General features: G+C 57.9%; 2 protein-coding genes across 3 annotated transcripts; one reads left to right on the top strand and one right to left on the bottom strand.

The window, feature by feature from the left end:
• Positions 1-399: 399 nt before the first annotated feature.
• Positions 400-3558, bottom strand: LOC122188487. The gene is made up of 2 exons (XM_042886844.1): positions 2962-3558; positions 400-2389 (listed from the first exon to the last, which is right to left on the bottom strand). Exons 1-2 carry the CDS (start codon positions 2963-2965, stop codon positions 1473-1475), a joined length of 921 nt encoding a protein of 306 aa, XP_042742778.1. The 5' UTR covers positions 2966-3558; the 3' UTR covers positions 400-1472.
• A 3493-nt stretch (positions 3559-7051) lies between these two features.
• ANGPTL4 (angiopoietin like 4) lies at positions 7052-15473 on the top strand. Of its 2 annotated transcripts, none has more exons than XM_042886865.1 (7): positions 7052-7573; positions 8046-8156; positions 8625-8757; positions 12470-12583; positions 12675-12770; positions 13076-13351; positions 13908-15473. In XM_042886865.1, exons 1-7 carry the CDS (start codon positions 7052-7054, stop codon positions 14087-14089), a joined length of 1434 nt encoding a protein of 477 aa, XP_042742799.1. In that variant the 3' UTR covers positions 14090-15473. The 2 variants fall into 2 exon arrangements, with proteins under 2 accessions (XP_042742799.1, XP_042742801.1); XM_042886867.1 differs by having other exon boundaries at positions 7108-7573; positions 12467-12583.
• The last annotated feature ends 641 nt before the right edge of the window (positions 15474-16114 follow it).

Genomic DNA, 16114 nt, shown 5'->3' with positions numbered 1-16114 from the left:
ACTCCCAGCCCCAGCTCTGTTCGCTTTGCCCCGAGCATGCCTCATCCCGTGAGTCCTCTTCATTTGGAAGAGGAAACGAATGAACTGAATGAAGGCGCTGAGCAAGAATTAACTGAGAAGCAGAGAACAGAGCCGTCTGTTTGCGAGGCGGGCACGAAGCCCTGCAGGATCAGCCCAGCACTGCTGCAGCCGTGCTCTCCGGTTGTTCACCCCGGCTCTCCCCACCTCAGCTCTGACCACTGGCTGCCCTCGGGTCCGTTCACGCCCTGCAGACCCCCGCACACATTGCATCACTGGCTGAACACAGTTGCACGCCATCCCCAAAGCGACATGCAGCTAAAAATGGGTAGAAAGTTTGATCTGAGCCCGCGCCAAGATTAATTTTTAATTGCTTCTAATTTCAGTCCAGCCTGGCAGGAAGGTCGGGCGGCAGCTGTGGGGCGGGTTACCTGCGGGCAGCGCTCTGGCTGTGTACTTTTGGGATCTGAGGCTGGGCCAGCAGCGCTCAGAATCGGCCCCATAGCACCACGGGGTCACCCATACAGTGCAGCTGTGGCCATGCAGTGCTGGGTCCCCACGCTGCTCCTCCAGTGGATGCTTTGCTTTAGCACATTCAAACCATGAGCACGGCGTTAGGATTTGCCATTCAATCCCAAACAACTTCTGGGTCCGTTCCCAGTGTCAGCGCCCCCTCCTTCCCACCCCACAGCCGTGCATTCGAGCAGAGGAGCACTGTTGACTCTGGGGAAGCCCAGCAGCTCTGCTCACATTCCGGGGAGGATCATTCCTCCCAGTGGGGATCCTGGCTGCTGTTGGGGTGAGCACGAAGCTCCTGGCCTGGCACCTTTCACAAAATCCCCCGAACGAGCCGCGCTCGTGCTGACAGTGCAAACATTTCTTCAAATAGCAAAGGTCGGCTCTTCCCTTTTGGCGGCTATTTTTGGCCCTTTTGCTAAAGTCCAAGGTTAAAGGACGGCGTGCCAGCAGTGAGGATCCATCTCTCCCATGGGCTCAAGGCATCTCCAGCACTGGTGACCCCCAGAATCACGCCAGTGAGCTCCGAGCTCTGAAGCTGCGTTCATGCAGTGGCTGTGCAGGCACCCAGCATGGTGCTGCTTGCTCACCCTGAAGCTGTGGTGACGATCACAGTGCTGGGTCCCCATGCACACAGAGCATTGCACTGAGGCTCAGCATCACCCGGAGAGCAGTCGGTGTCATTGTGGTCACTCAGCAGCCCGTGGGGTCTGGGCCTGCTGCTGGGACCAGCTCAGGGCTGTGACACTGGCCCTGTTTGGATCCGGGAGGTGCTGGCACCGACACAGAGATCTGTGCGTCCCAAACACCTCACGCTGCCTGTGCTGCTGAGCTGCAGCGTGAAAATCCGGAAAATCCTCCGATAAAGACTAAAACGTATTCACAGACCCCGCAGGAATGTGCCCTTGGTAAGGGGAGCTGCAGTCTGTCACCTCTCATCAGTCCCCCGGGCTGTGCTGTCCCTTCCCATCACCTGCTGATGTGACCATCTGCAGCAGCAGGAAATATTCCCAGTTCCTGGATGCGTCACGGTGCAGCTTTCCTGTACGTGTGCCTCTGAGTGTGCCTTTGGGCTGGGTGTCACTGTTACCATGGCTGCTCCTGTGCGTGGCTGTGGATCCGGATGGAGATTGAACCACGAACCGAGCTGGAAGGTGCTGGGCAGAGGTTTGGTTCTCAGCTGGGACTTTCAGGACTGTGCCAAAAATCCCATGTGTTTTTCCTTTTTGTTGGATGGATAAGAAGAAGGAGAAGGATAAAGATAAAGGGTATCCGCTCTGCCTGGCATTCCCATGGCCATCGCCCGTGCTGTCCTGAGCCAACATCTCCCTTCCCGTGGGAAAAGCAGACATGGTCCCATAGGGGCAGAGGGGGAGGCAGCATCCCAAGGTCACTGCTGCGGTCCATGGGTTCAGCACCAGACCCCATTCACCGGCCATTGGCACCCAGTGCTGGGCAGAGTCTTCCTTGGCACAGAGGTGACCCGGAGGGCAGCACTCGATGTGGCCAAAAAGTGGTTTGTGCTGTGCCAGCAGGCTGGGGGTCGTCGTCACCCGCAGGCACTGAGTGCTGCTGGAGTCAGAGGGAGCCTTTGGGTGCCAGGCTGTTCTCAGTGCCTCCAGGTCTGGGCACTGCTCCTGTAAGGGTGGCCAAGGGGAGCTCACACAGCCCATGGTGCCCAGCAGGGCTGAGCCCAAACCCTGCCAGGCTGCAGTCATTTCCAGGAGTAGTGCTGTCCAAGCAGAGCAGCCTCTTGATAGCAGGTAGATGCCCCAAATTATTACCATCACCATCACCATCACCACTGCCATCGCCATCGCCAAGGCAGTCAAAGAATCACAGAATTCTTCTATGACTGTCCAAATAAAGACCATTGAAATTATAACCATTACCACCACCATCACCACCATTACCACTATGACCACCAACACCAGCCCCACTGTTATTTAATACCCCTCTGTACCGATGAATGCAGAGTCTTTCACCGGCCAGGCCAGTGACAAAAGCACCGAGGTGCCCATGTGCCCCATCGCCCCCTCAAGGAGCAGTGAAGCTGTGGCTGGGCACAGTGCAGCACTCAGCCCTGGGCTGGGATCCGCGGGGCTGGGAGCACACGGCGTGCTCCGATGCGCATCGCCCTCCTGGGGTGGATGAGCTGTGAGCCCAGGCAGGGAGAGCCGCTAATTGGAAACACATGTTGTTCCAATTGAGCGATGACTGTGAAAATAAGAGTCCGATTTCTCTGCCTGCTGAGCCTCCCATGTTCACCAAAGCCCTCTGGTTTCCTGGCAAGGGCGACCTTCTGCCCGCTGACCCAGCGCCGTCTGGGTGAGAAGCGCCGGTGGGAAATCCCTCTGACCTCCAACACAGCGATTGTTCCACTGCAAAACCTAAATTTATCCCCAAAGCGGTGACGGCACAACTCACACATGGCCCATTCCCCTCTCCTTGGAGTCTCCCTCACGTCGGCTGTTTGTAACCATAAGGGCACGCCGGGGCTGAGCAGCAGGAGGAGGAACTGCCTTTGAGTTCAGGCAGGGCCGAACTTTCACACAATGACCTGGGGGTCAGCGTGGGAAGGAGCGGGATGGAGAAAGGCAGAGAACAAAGGCGCCCGTGGCTGGAGCTGCCCGCTGCTGGTGTGCAGCCAGATGTGCTGGGGGAGCTGACGGCGCAGTGCCTGGAAGAGAGGCTGCAAGGAAGGCAATGCGAAGCAGTCATGGAAAGGAGGAATCCGGGGAAGAAAGGAGCACAGAGCCAAGTGGTGTGAGAAATGGAAGCAGTGCAGGGATGGGTGCAGTGCCGGCACTGCCTGTGGGATTTCCTGGTGCAGAAGTGGGGGTTGGTGCCCTCACACCCTACATGGGGGGAGCCGGGGTGGGGAGAGGGATTGGAAAGAGGATGGAGTTGAGAATCGGGTTTGGAAAGAGGAGGGGGGTAGGGATGGATGTGGTAATGAGGATGGAAATGGCAGTGGAAATGGGGATGGGGAGGTGATAGAGATGAGGGTGAGGATGGGGATGGGATGGGAATGGGGGTTTGAAAGAGGATGGGAGTGGGTATGGGGATTGGAAAGAGGTTGGGGGGTTGGGGATGAAGATGGTAATGAGGATGGGATAAGGATGGCTTTGGGGAAGGGGAGGTGATAGGGATGGGGATGGAGTTGGAAAGAGGACGAAGGTAGAGATGGAGATGGGGAAGGAGAGGTGATGGGAATGTGGATGGGATGGGGCTGGAAAGAGGATGAGGGGTGGGGGTGGAGATGGTAGTGAGGATGGGGTGGAGATGGAGAGGGGGTGGTAATGGAGTTGGGGAGGTGATGGGGATGGAATGCAAATGGGGGTAGGAAAGAGAATGGGAGAGATGGTAATGAGGATGGGATGTGGAGGTGACAGGGATGGAGATGGGGACAGAGATGGGGATGGGGGTGGAGTGGGGTGAGGACGGGGATGGAGTGGGATAGGGATGGTGATTGGAAAGAAGTTGGGGGAGTGGGGATGGAGATGGTAATGAGGATGGGATGAGTATTGGGATGGAGATGGGAAGATGATAGGAATGGGGATGAGGATGAGGATGGGATGGAAATGGGGTTGGAAAGAGGATGAGGGTGGGGATGGAGATGGGGATAGGGAGGCGATGAGGGTGGGGATGGAATGGGGATGGGATGGAATGGGGATGGGGTTTGGAAAGAGGATGAAGGGTGGGGATGGAGATGGTAGTGAGGATAGGGTGGAAATGGAGAGGTGATGGAGATAGGAATGAGAATGGGGAAGAAATGGGGATGTGATGGAAGTGGGGATGGGGATGGGGAGGTGATGGGATCTAATCTGGGGATGGGGCTGATAATGGAGACGGTGACTGCAATAACGATGGGATGGGGGTGATGATACGGAGGGTCCCCTGTGCCTGCAGAGATAGATACCCCTAAAATTAACAACAATTAACTGCTTTCGACCCTGTTGGGGCCAGGGGATGAAGCCAATGGAACGGGCAGAGACCTGGGAGGCACCACCAAGTGCCCTGCTGCTCCCTGGGCTGCTGCGAGGTCCCACAGGCTGCAGGATCTGCTGGGCTGGGACCCCTTGCAGGATCTGTCGTGGGTGGGGGCTGTGTGGTCCTCTGTCCCCACAGCCAAAGGAAAGAGACAGCATCACCCCCGTTATGTCAGTGCCACCATTATGTCCTGTGTGCCAGCAAACTCCAGCCCTGCCCAGCACAGCCCAGGGAGCAGCCAGCCGTGCTGGAGCCTCTTTTCCATGCAGGGCAGAATGGGGTGCTGGAAATACACTGAGAGCCACCAGACTCCATTTTAAGCTCTATTTAAAGTTGCATGCAGCTTCCCATTACTCCATTCCCATTCACAGGTAGCTCGGGGCCTCAGAGGGGAGCTTTTCATTTTCGAGTGTTAAAAATTCATATATCTCAGGGCAAACTGGCATCGTCCCAATAGGAAAACACATCCCGAGTAAAATGCATCAATCATGCAGCTTCCGGAAGGGTTCGGGCTCCTCGCGTTGCCTCTCAACACAACCATTACAAATCAGCACTGCAGTTACGTTTGCTCCAGGACCCCACGTAACCCCGCTGCTCCCCAGGCTGCGATGTGGGACGAACTCTGATGTTGGGTAACGGCGGGGCAGGGAGCTGAGTTACTCACAGGATTCATTTACCGTGACATCATTAACCCGCAGGAATTGTCAACACGCGGAGCCGTGCTGCCCCGTTCGGCCCAATGGCTCCGAGCTCTGCGCTTCCCCGCTGCCGGGGCTCTGGGGGCGCTCCGACCTCCGGCCCCGCGGGCACAGCGCTGCCTCTTTCCTGGGCGCCCAAAGGTGGCAGGACGGAGAGAAAGAGATTTTCCATAGCTTTGATTTTTGAGGGGGAGGGGAACCCCGCGCTGGCGCCGTGCAGGGCTGCGGTTGCCCCCCCCAGCGCTGTCACCCCCCCGTGTCCCAGGCTCCCACCGTGGTGACACACGGGGCCGAACGCGACCGCAACGGGCGTTTTTTGTTGTTGCAGAGCCGGGAGCGGCGCGGCCAAGGAGCGTGAATTCCTTCGTGGGGAGGAAAAAAAGAAAGAAAGAAAAAAAAACAAACCAAAAAACACAGACAGAAAATCCCTCTAAGCCAGGGGAAGAGGCAGCGCCCGAGGGAAGAGCTGCTGACGGAGTCAAAGACGTTTGCAAATGAATGGAGGGGGATGAATGAGCTCTCAGAGGGGCATTCCTGGGGATGGGCTGCACTCAGAGGAGCGGGTCTCCTTCTCCACCCAGAGCAGCTCTGCTCGTAAGCCCCGAACCTACAGCACCCATGGGTGGGAGCTCCATAGGGGCAAGTGGCAAAGCTCAGGGAATGAGGGCAGCCAGGATGTGGGTGGGACTGCCAGCAGGGGGAATGGGGTGGGAATGGGAATGGGAATGGGAATGGAATGGGATGGGATGGGATGGGATGGGATGGGATGGGATGGGATGGGATGGGATGGAGAGGGGATTGGGTATGAAAATAGGAATGGAGATGGGGATGGAGATGGGAGTAGGAATGAAAATGGGGATGGGATGGGGTGGGATGGGGATAGGAATTGGAATGGGGATGGGAATGGGGATGGGAATGCGGATGAAGATGGAGATGGGAAGAGGGATGAGAATGGGAATGAGGATGGAGATTGGGGATGGGAATGGGAATAGGGATGCAGTGGGGAAGAGATGGGGATGGAGGTAGGGATGGGAATGGGATGATCAACAAATGGAAATGGGGATGGGAATGGGGCAGGAGTGGGGAAAAGATGGGATGGGACAGGGAAGGAATAGGAATGGCAGTGGGAATGGGGATGGAATAGGAATGGGGATGGGGTGAGGAAGAGATGAGGATGGAGAAAGGGATGGGAATGTGATGGGTAAGGAATGGAAATGGAGATGGGAATGGGAGGGAATGGGATGGGGATGAGGATGGGGAAGAGATGGGTATGGGGTTTGGATGCAGAAATGGTGGGGGTGGGGAGAGGGAAGGAATAGTGATGGAATGGGGAAGGGGTGAGGATGGAGATAGGGATGAGAATGGGATGTGGAAGAAATGGAAATGGCGGTTGGGTATGGATGGAATTTGGAAATAAGGATGAGGATGGGGAAGAGACAGGATGGAGAACGGATGGGATGGGGAAGGGACGGGGGTGAGGTTTGGACGGCAAAGTAGTGGCGATGGGGACGAGATGGAGAGGAGACAGACAGCAATGCCAGGCACGGGCAGGGCGGGGCTCACAGGGGAGCGGCCGGGCTGCCCCGGGTGGATTCTCGGAACCGGGTCCGTAAGGGTTTGGAGGGGGGATGAGCCGGGGCTGCTCGGTTGGGGCTGCGGGAAGGGCCGGGGTTGGGCTCGGCGCGGGGAAGGCGAACAAAGCGGCGGGGAAGGGCGGCGCGGGGCGGGCGCGGGGCGGGCATTCCCCGCAGCGATGCGCGGCTCTCCGCCCGGGTGCCGATAAAAGGGGCGGCGCGGCGGCTGGGTGCACATCGGGACCGGCGGTCATGCAGCTCTCCGGGGCAGCGCTGCTGCTGTGCGCCGCGGCGGCGGGGATGGCGGCGGGACCCGCACCGGGAATGGGCCGAACCGGGACCGAACGGCGGCCGGCGGCGGGCGGCAAAGAGCGGAGGGCGCAGTTCGCCTCCTGGGATGAGGTGAACGTGATCGCCCACGGGCTGCTGCAGCTCGGCCACGGCTTGAAGGAGCACGTGGACAGGACCAAGGGGCAGATGCGGGAGCTCGGCAGCCGCCTGAGCGCCCACAACAGCTCCATGGGGCGGCTGCTGCGCCAGGCTCGGGAGACGCAGGAGCAGGGAGAGCTGCTGCGGGCCAGCGTGCGGGAGCTGGAGGGCCGCGGGCGGCAGCTCTTCAACCTCTCCGAGGCGCTGCGGCAGCGGTTGGAGGAGGTGGCGGCCGACAAAGCCGAGATCCAGGGCCGGCTGGAGCAGCTGGAGGGCCGCGTGCGGCAGGCGCTGCAGGCGCGGCCGGCGGAGAACCAAAGCTCCAAGGACCTGGGAGCGCTGCAGGTGGGCGCGGAGCGGAGACGCGGAGGGCTCCGGGGGGACCCGACCCGATGGGCATAACGGGGGAGACCCGAGGGAGCAGCCCCTGGGGATGGAGGGGGACCCGAATCGAGCGGGAGCGGTGGGAACGGGAACAGCGGAGCTGATGGGACCCGACCCGATGGGGCACCGGGAGCGACCCGGAGAAACGGGGATGGGAGGGGACCTCACCCGAGTGGGAGCACCGACCCCATCACAGCGCTCCGGGTGGAGCAGGGCGCCGGGGACCCGACGACCCTCCCAACACACAGGGGGACAAACCCTGCTGGGACACGGGGAGCAGCACGGAGGGAACCGACCTGCCCAGGGCACTGGGAGCACCCGACCTGGGGACACTGCGAGCTGCCCGCGGGGACCTTGCCCTGGTGCTCCGTGCCATGCATGCACAGGCTGCGCCCGTGGCTGCGGGGTTCACCGGGCTCTTCCTCCCCTGCAGACCCTGATGGATGCCCAGAACTCGAGAATTGAGGAGCTCCTGCAGAAGATCAAGCAGCAGCAGTACAAGCTGGACAAGCAGAATCTGCAGATTAAAAGCCTGCAGAGCAAGGTGAGCTCCTGCCCAGCTCCTAGGAGCACAGCAAGCTCCTGTCCCTTGCAGCCAGCTGGCACAAAGCATCAGTGGCAGAAGGAGCAGCACTGCTGCTGTGCCCTGGCTTCAAGTGTCCTCTGAAGGACGAGGCCCTGGTCCCTGTACCGCAGTGCTGGTGCATATGTAGTGAAAAAAATAAGCCAAATGAAACAGAATTGGGAGCTTCCAGAGAATTGGCACTGGGAAATGTGAAACATTCGTGTATAGGGACCAAACCTCTCTGTGTTGGTCCATTTAGTTTATCTGCAGAATAAACTCATTAGCGTGGGTGTGAAAAACCACAACTTGCCCCAGATTCCTCCTGTTCCTCAAGCTTTCTGGGCAAGCCCAGCCCCAGCTCTGGTCTGGAATTCTTGGGCAGCAGCGCTGAGAATGAGCTGAGATAAAACCGTTCCGACTTGCAGCTTCTGGATTTTTTTTTTTCAGGTCAACCTGCTGATCCCTTTACATCTGAAGGACAACAAAACACAGTCTTCAAAGTGGAAGATAAACCCAAAGAAAAGCTTCAGCCACACCAACCAGAGCCATAATGTGAGCGTGGAGCCCGTGCTGCCACACAGTGAGTATCAACGTGTGCTGCCCTGCTTCGCCTTGCAGGAGCACAGCAGCAGCAGTTGCAGCCGTGCAGAAACAAAAGGTTCAGTTGTCCCGGTTCAGGGTGTGAGATTTGTGTGCAAAACCGGGGCTTGGGGGCTGGGCCAGACTGGGGGAGAGCTGAAACGGGGGTAGGACCCGACCATTGGGATCAGTGTTAGTCCAGATGGAATTCAAGGGTTTAAGGGGAATTTTTCTGCCTGATATTAAGAATGCAGTGAGAAGCAGAGGAGCTCTGAGAGCAGCTATTTGTTTCTGCTCTTGGAGTTGGCTTCTCTTCCCCTGCTGTCAACTGTCCCCGGGGTGCAGGGGAGCAGCAGGACGGTGCCCAGGACCACGATGTGCAGCGAGGTCTGTGTGCATCCCTCTTCCTCTGCTCACATTTGGGTCTCGTAGACAAAAAGGACAGATGCCTCAGCTTGCACTGCTCAGAGTGCAAAGCAAACACCTGGGAGCAGAGGAGCTGGAGGCTCGCAGCCCTGGGAAACATGCAAGGCAGTGTCATATCTGAATCCTCCCCATTGTGCCGGGTGCATCCTCCTGCTGGTGGGGTCGGAGGAGCAGCACCGAGCAGCATTTCTGTGCCGTTGTGCTGCAGCCGGGAAGCAGCGGTCCTGCAGAGGTCACTGCAGGGAGCAGCTGCTCTGCTGTTGTGTCAGCTCAGTCGCGGCGCTGGGGAAGCGTCTGTGCAGCTGTCTGGGGATGTCCAGCCTGAGCCAAACAGGGCGAGAATCCACAGGGAATCCTAGGGTTTAACACAGGGGAAAGCACACGCGGGTTTGTGTGTGCAGAGCTGTCAGTGGCGTGCCTCAGCACGGCGTGAGCAAAACAAAGCCTGGGCAGTAAGCAGAGAGCGATGCGGTGCTCCAGAGCCCATCCAGCCTGCAGCAGGGCTGTGTGCTGCTTCCCTCGCTCCAAGCGGGGCTGTTGAGCTGGAGGATTGTTCTCCCAGCTCTCTGCTTTGTGACTCACCCTTGGCAGCGTCTCCTGCCCTGCTCTCAGGTCTGGGCTGTGCCGAAGGCGCAGTGTGAGGCAGCGGCTTTGCTTGTTACTGGTGTCAGACTCCGGCCTCTGTGCTGGCTGCTGGCTGCAGCTGTGGGGCGCAGAGAAGACCCACGGCCCGTGGGGACGGTGTGAGGGAAGGGTGTGAGCTCAGCACCATGTGCCCTGCAGCTCCCATCAGCATCCCCACGCACCAGGCATCCCTCCATCCATCTGTGCTTCCTCCCCGCCCTGCAGAGCCCTCCGCTCCCTCGTGCTCTCCTGATCCCTGTTGTTGATATCGCCGTCAGAAAACAAATTGGCTTCCTTTCATTACCAAGCTGAGTCGAGTTTTCTGGCAAACCTTAAAGCAGACGATACCCTGGCAGGCCGGCCCCGTGCCCCCTGCCTGGGGGGCTCGCAGTAGCGCTTCTCCTTGTGCCTGCGGCTGCTCCCTGCCCAATGTCAGGGATCAGCAATGAACTCCACCAGCAGAGTTTTCAAAAAGACCCTTTCATTCGCATCCAGCGAACACGAGTTTTTTTTTTGGGGCCAGGGATGGCAGCGCGCCAAGCATGTGAAAGTTGAAGGTTTGAAGCAGCCTGGAGAGTGAAAGGTTTAATCGCTCACAGAAAGAGGATCACATCTTTAGGCAGAGGCTGTGCGCTCTGGCAGCCGGCCCAGTAGGGGAAGGGTAAAGCCCCACTCTCCCCGTGGCGCTGGGACTCCAAAATAATGGGGTTGGGGCTGGCGGGGGGCAGGAGATGCAGACAGCTGGGGGGGGCAGGGGGGGCACGCCCTGCCTGCAGATAGCTCTGTGTTTATCCCGGGTTGGTGACCTCTGTGTGCCTGGAGATCTGCTGGGTGAACAGGGTGCCGTGCCTGGGGCTGCTCCAGCAAGCTGTGCTGGTTAGGAGTCTTGTTTGGTTGAATAAAGAGGGAGGGAAAGGAAAACATGCTGAGCAGCCAGGAGGTCTTCTTGTTTTGCCAGTGCCATACGGGTGTGCAACGCAAACTGGAGCGAATGAGTTTGTTCCTCAAACAAAGATTGAGCTGAGGCTGTTCAAGCAGCTGCATTTCATTCAGCTGCTCAAAAAAGTCCCCGTTGCACTGGGAGAACAGAAGAGAGAAAGAGCGCAATGTGCTTGGCCAGAAATCAGCGGGGAGGAGGGGGGAGAAGAGAACAACCAGGGGGCAGGGCTGGCTAATGCACAGGGAATCGTACCTGAGCGCTCGCTGGCTCCATCATTGCTGGGAGGAGGTGAGGAGTTGCTGCATCTGCATGAGCCACTCTTGCTGGGCATCACCTAAGGGGCTCCTTCCCCTGAGCCCCCTCTGGCTTCTCTGGCTGCTTTTATTACTTAGAAAGCGAGCAGAGTGATGCTGGGCGCTTTGTGTGCTGTGATGCACAATGCTTGCAGTGGCCTTGGTGGCACCCAGCGCTCTGTTGGTGTCTGTGGGGGGAGGTCACAAAGGATGCTGCAGGCAGTGCTGGAGCCCATCGGTGGGCCTGCAGGAATGTGGTGGTCCTCACACAGAGCAGTGCTGGGGGCTGCGAGATGCTTCCCAGGGCCGGGCTGCAGTGGTGGGCATGGAGGGGGGGGGACATCTGAGGAGAGAAAAGTTCGCAGCGGGGGGCTGATGGGGGAGGGGGGAAGTGGGTGAGAGGTGGCAGCGGGTGTCACATTGCCACCCCCTCTCCCCCCACTGCTGACCTTTTCTCCACGGCTGACTCCAGCCTCCCAAAGAGGAGGGGGCCAGGGTGATGCCCTGCAGGCAATGTCCTCCCCCCAAAGGCCCCATTCCCCTCTCTGGCTCTGGATGCAGCCCTGTGGCCACGCAGAGAAGCCTCCCTCCCTTCCCAGACTCTGTGGGCTGCTATTGCGGGCGAGGGACCCCAATGCCGTGGGGGCACACGGTGAGGGCTGGCCCGGTGTTGGGGTCCCATCACCTCCCAGTGGCAGCTGTGAGCCTCACGCAGTCACCCCACACCCAGAGCTGCCCGGGGAACAGAGCAGCTTTGTGTGGGGTGATGGGGCCGGGGGCACCTGTCCCTGCACACAAAGAGCCCCTTGACGTGCCGGCACCCCACAGCCCAGAGGCTGAAGTCCCCTCACATCCTCCTTCGGCCTTTTGACTCTGGGTTTTGTAACAGGGCTGCTTTTTTTTTTTTTTTTTTTTCTTCCTTTTCTCCTTTTTTTCCCCACCTCGTGCATTGCGGGCGCTGGTTCCTGGATGGACTTTTATCAGTGCTGTTGTAACGTGCTTTGCTGGCAGCTGGGGACAAAGTCCCCGACAGGCAGAAGGGGAGAAGTGGAAGCTCAGAGCTGTGAAGGGGGGGCGGGGGGAGGTGAAGCTTTCCTCTTGCAGGTGGTTGCTTGTGGGCCATCCCTGCAGGGCACTGCGGGTGTCTGCCCCGCTGGAGAGCGTTCTGTCCAGCCCTGGGTCACTGCAGCCTGGCCCCGTGCCCGGCTTCTCTCTTGGACGGGAGCCCGAGGAGCTGCCTTTGGAGCAGTGGGAAGATATTGGGTCACTGGCGTTCAAAGCTCTGCAGAGCCAGGGATTCATCTCAGCACGCATCTGATGCTGATGTGTGCGGCTCCCGTCGAGCTGCGCGTGCGGGGCTGTGGCAGGAGCAGCAGCCAGGCTGCGGGTGTGGGGCCGACTTCTCAGACTCTTTCCCCTTCTTCCAGCAGAGCTCCCAGAGGACTGCCAGCAGCTCTTCCTGGCTGGGCAGCAAAGCAGCGGGGTCTTCCAGGTGCAGCCCTCGGGGTCCCAGCCCTTCAAAGTCTACTGTGACATGACTGCAGGTATAGCGGAGGAGATGCCGTGCATCTCGCAGTGCTTTGCACGGTGCTCTTGCCAACAGCAGCCCTGAAATGTGTCTTTTCCCCCCTGCAGAAGGTGGCTGGACGGTGATCCAGAGGCGTACAGATGGCTCTGTGGACTTTGACCAGCTTTGGGATGCCTACAAGAATGGCTTTGGAGACCTTCATGGTAGGTGGATGGTGATATCTGTCTTAGCACAGGACATGTGATAACTGAATTAGGACAATTAATTCCCCCTCAACTCCTCCTGTAGACCTCCATGTGCAGGAGCAGTGTTGGGATGAGGAGGGGGGGGACACTGCTGGCACCCCCAGAGCATTTGTCTCTCTGACTGGTCCTGCACATGCAGACAGCAACTCGAAAGCTGCAGGGTCTGGGTTTGGGGTCTTTCTTGCCCTTGAATCCTGTTTGTATGTCTGTTCTGCACCACATCTTTGTATCCCTGGGACCACAGAAGACCATCTGTGTTTCAGGTGACTTCTGGCTGGGCTTGGAGAAGATCCATCACCTGGTCCAGGAGGGAAGGTACAACCTCCTGATTGAGCTGGAAGACTGGGAGGGAAACTCCCAGGAGATTCAGTTTGAGTTCAGCCTCGGTGGGGAGAGCACAGCCTACACACTCAACCTGCTGGGACCTCTGTCTGGAGAATTGGAAAATGCCATTGGGGACTTTAGGCAGCTGCCCTTCTCCACTCGGGATCGTGACCATGATCTCAAAGCGGACACAAACTGTGCCAAGCACCTCTCAGGTCAGTGTGGGCTCTTCCTCTTCCAAGGGATCATAGAATCCTAGAATGGCCTGAGTTGAAAAGACAGCAATGATCATCCAGTTCCAACCCTCCCGCTATGTGCAGGGTCACCAACCACCAGACCAGGCTGCCCAGAGCCACATCCAGCCTGGTGTGTGATGTGCCATTTCCCTCCTGGAGGGAGGCCCTGGGAGGTAGCTGTGGTTGGGCAGCCATGGATCAATTCAGCCCTTTGATGCTGAGCCTGTGTTGCTCCCAGCATCCTGGGATTGCTGCAGGAGGGGTCCTTGGGAGGAGCCATGCAGATACAGGGAGGGATGCTGAAGCCATGTAGGGATCATGGCTCAGGTCTTGGCCAAGCATCTGTCTTTGTGACAGCTTTGCTGGCTGCCAGCTTTTCTGGATCCATTCGGAGATCACCAGTACATGGGATTCCTCAAGGGTTCACGAGGCCCTGTGAGCTCTGAAGCGTGGGGGAAATGGGGACAGCAGCTGCCTTGAGGGTGGGTTTGATTCTGGAGAAGTGCTGTGTGTTAAACCCTGCTCTGCATTGCAGGTGGGTGGTGGTTCAGCACCTGCGGCCACGCCAACCTCAATGGGAAGTACTTCCGCTCCATCCCTCGCCAGAGGCACGAACGCAAGCAGGGCATCTTTTGGAAGACTTGGAAGGGCAGATACTACCCTCTGAAATCAACCACCATGAAAATCCAACCCACAGTGCTGGAAGCAGAGCCCTAAAGCTGCCGTTTCAGACTTGACCTTCCCTGCGGAGCGCGGTCGCGAGCTCCATCAGTTGGTGTTTACAGGAAACAAATCCACCCTCCCCGCGGAGACCCCCGAGGTGTGTTTCTCTTTGCTGGCGCAGTGCAGCTCTTCATTCAAGTAAAGCAGCTCCATGTCACTGAAGCCCCCGGATGGGGGTTTCCAAAGCAGGAGGTTGACCTCCAGAGCATGCCGGGGGTCGGGCCGCCCGCACGCCTCGAGCCCTGCAGTGGTCGCTGCAGCCTTCTGGTGCTTTCTGCCCTGTCTGAACACTTCCGTGCTGGTTTTGCTGGGCTGGGATGAAAGAAAGCACGGGAGGTTCTCTCACTGCCCTGCACCCAGTTGGGTGCTGAGCCTCGCCGTGTCCCACCTCTCACTGTTGACCCCACCTGTGACCGTATGCATCCCCTATGAGTGTCCCCAGCCCTCTTCCCCCACTCCTCAGCCACATGGGGTGGGAGCCATGGCAGCTCCATCTCATTTCTGCCTCACAGCCCTGCTCTGGTGACTCCAACCCAATGGGAATACAGAATCTTTAGAGGTGGAAGGGACCTCAGAATGCCACGTAGGCGAACTCCCCTGCAATAAACAGGGACATGTGGGCGTCACTGGGAGGATGCGGGACTCCTCTGGGAGAAGGGCACCTCGAGCTCCCTCAGTTTCCCTGCCCCCAAAGCTTGAAAGCTGGCTGGAATTTGTTCAGAGCTGGGAAAAATGCTCACAGCTCCGGGAAGCGATGAGCAAGACGATGCAGGCAGCTGTGGGGGGGTGCTGGGGACTGAGTCATGGCTCAGCCTGGAGCTCAGCAGTGGGACGTGTGCTGGGACAACACGCGCATGGAGCAGCGCCCATCCATGGGAAACCAGTGTCCTGCTGCCAGCTGTGTGCTCTCACAGCCCAGAGCTCTCACAGCCTGGAGTAATGCCTTCTCCAAAAAGAGTCCCCATCCTTTGCACAGCCCCTCCTGCACACCCTAAAGGCCAGGGGACATCGGGGCTGCCCTGCAAGAGCTGCACTGCCTGGCTGGGTGCAGCTCTGCCCTGGGATGGGTGAAACAGATCCCCAAAAACTGTTACGGGCCAAGCTGCCGTCTTGGGGCTTCCCAAGCATCCTGCCCTATTGAAGTCATATTGACTGCCGTGCTAGAGCTCCTAGCTGCTAAATATTGTAAATAGCCTTTGTAGGATGTTGGATCTTTTTGATGAACTTCTCGTTCTAATTTGTTTCCGTATTTAAATGCAGTGTTAATGTGGTGTAATTTATAAGCGTCGGCGCTGGAAAACAACAGCTGTAGTTTGTGTATTTTAAACGTTTTTTTGTTGGTGGTTTTTTTTTTTTTTTTTTTTTGTACTAAAATATCTTTTCTGAAAATGTCTTTTAATAAAAAGAAGCCTGTAAGTGTCCTGCCTGCATTATTTGCATGACAGTGCACCGGTGGTTCTGTGGGAGAAGTGCAAGGATGTGCATTCAGGTGCTTTGCTCAGTGGGTGCTTGGATTCTTCTTGTCCTGACCACGTCCTGTGTGGAGCTACCAGTCCCACTGGGTTCCACTCTGCTTGGAGCTTACAGGCTCCATGTTTTTCTGCTGGAAATGAGGCCCTGGAGCAGCAGCCCTTATTCTCTGATGGCAAAACTTTGCACCAAAACTACTGCCTGCAGCTGGCTGGATGCAAACACAATTTGAATTGCATGGACAGATAAAGGCGGACCTAACCAGGAGCTGCCCCAGCCAACAACAGCCTTGTAGCTGTTTGTACCATATATGCCAAGCAATATCCATCAGCTTGTAGGCAGCTATCACATGTGAAGGAATCTGGGGGTCCTTCAGTCTTCCCAGAGACAGATCCAGGCTGGTACTGAGGGCAGACAAAACAGCAACGTCTCCATTTGAATGCAGATATCCTACTACAAAGCAGAAAGCAGCACCAAAACCCATCAAACCCACAGAACGGCTCATTCCAGGAGCGAGAGACAAGAGCCAGCACGGCTCGGGAAGTCCCT

Source organism: Lagopus leucura, unplaced genomic scaffold (genome assembly GCF_019238085.1).
Source record: "Lagopus leucura isolate 7727_CA_CO unplaced genomic scaffold, USGS_WTPT01 Super-Scaffold_100064, whole genome shotgun sequence".
NCBI classification, from domain to species: domain Eukaryota; kingdom Metazoa; phylum Chordata; class Aves; order Galliformes; family Phasianidae; genus Lagopus; species Lagopus leucura.
This window is presented reverse-complemented; position numbering and strand designations above follow the sequence as displayed.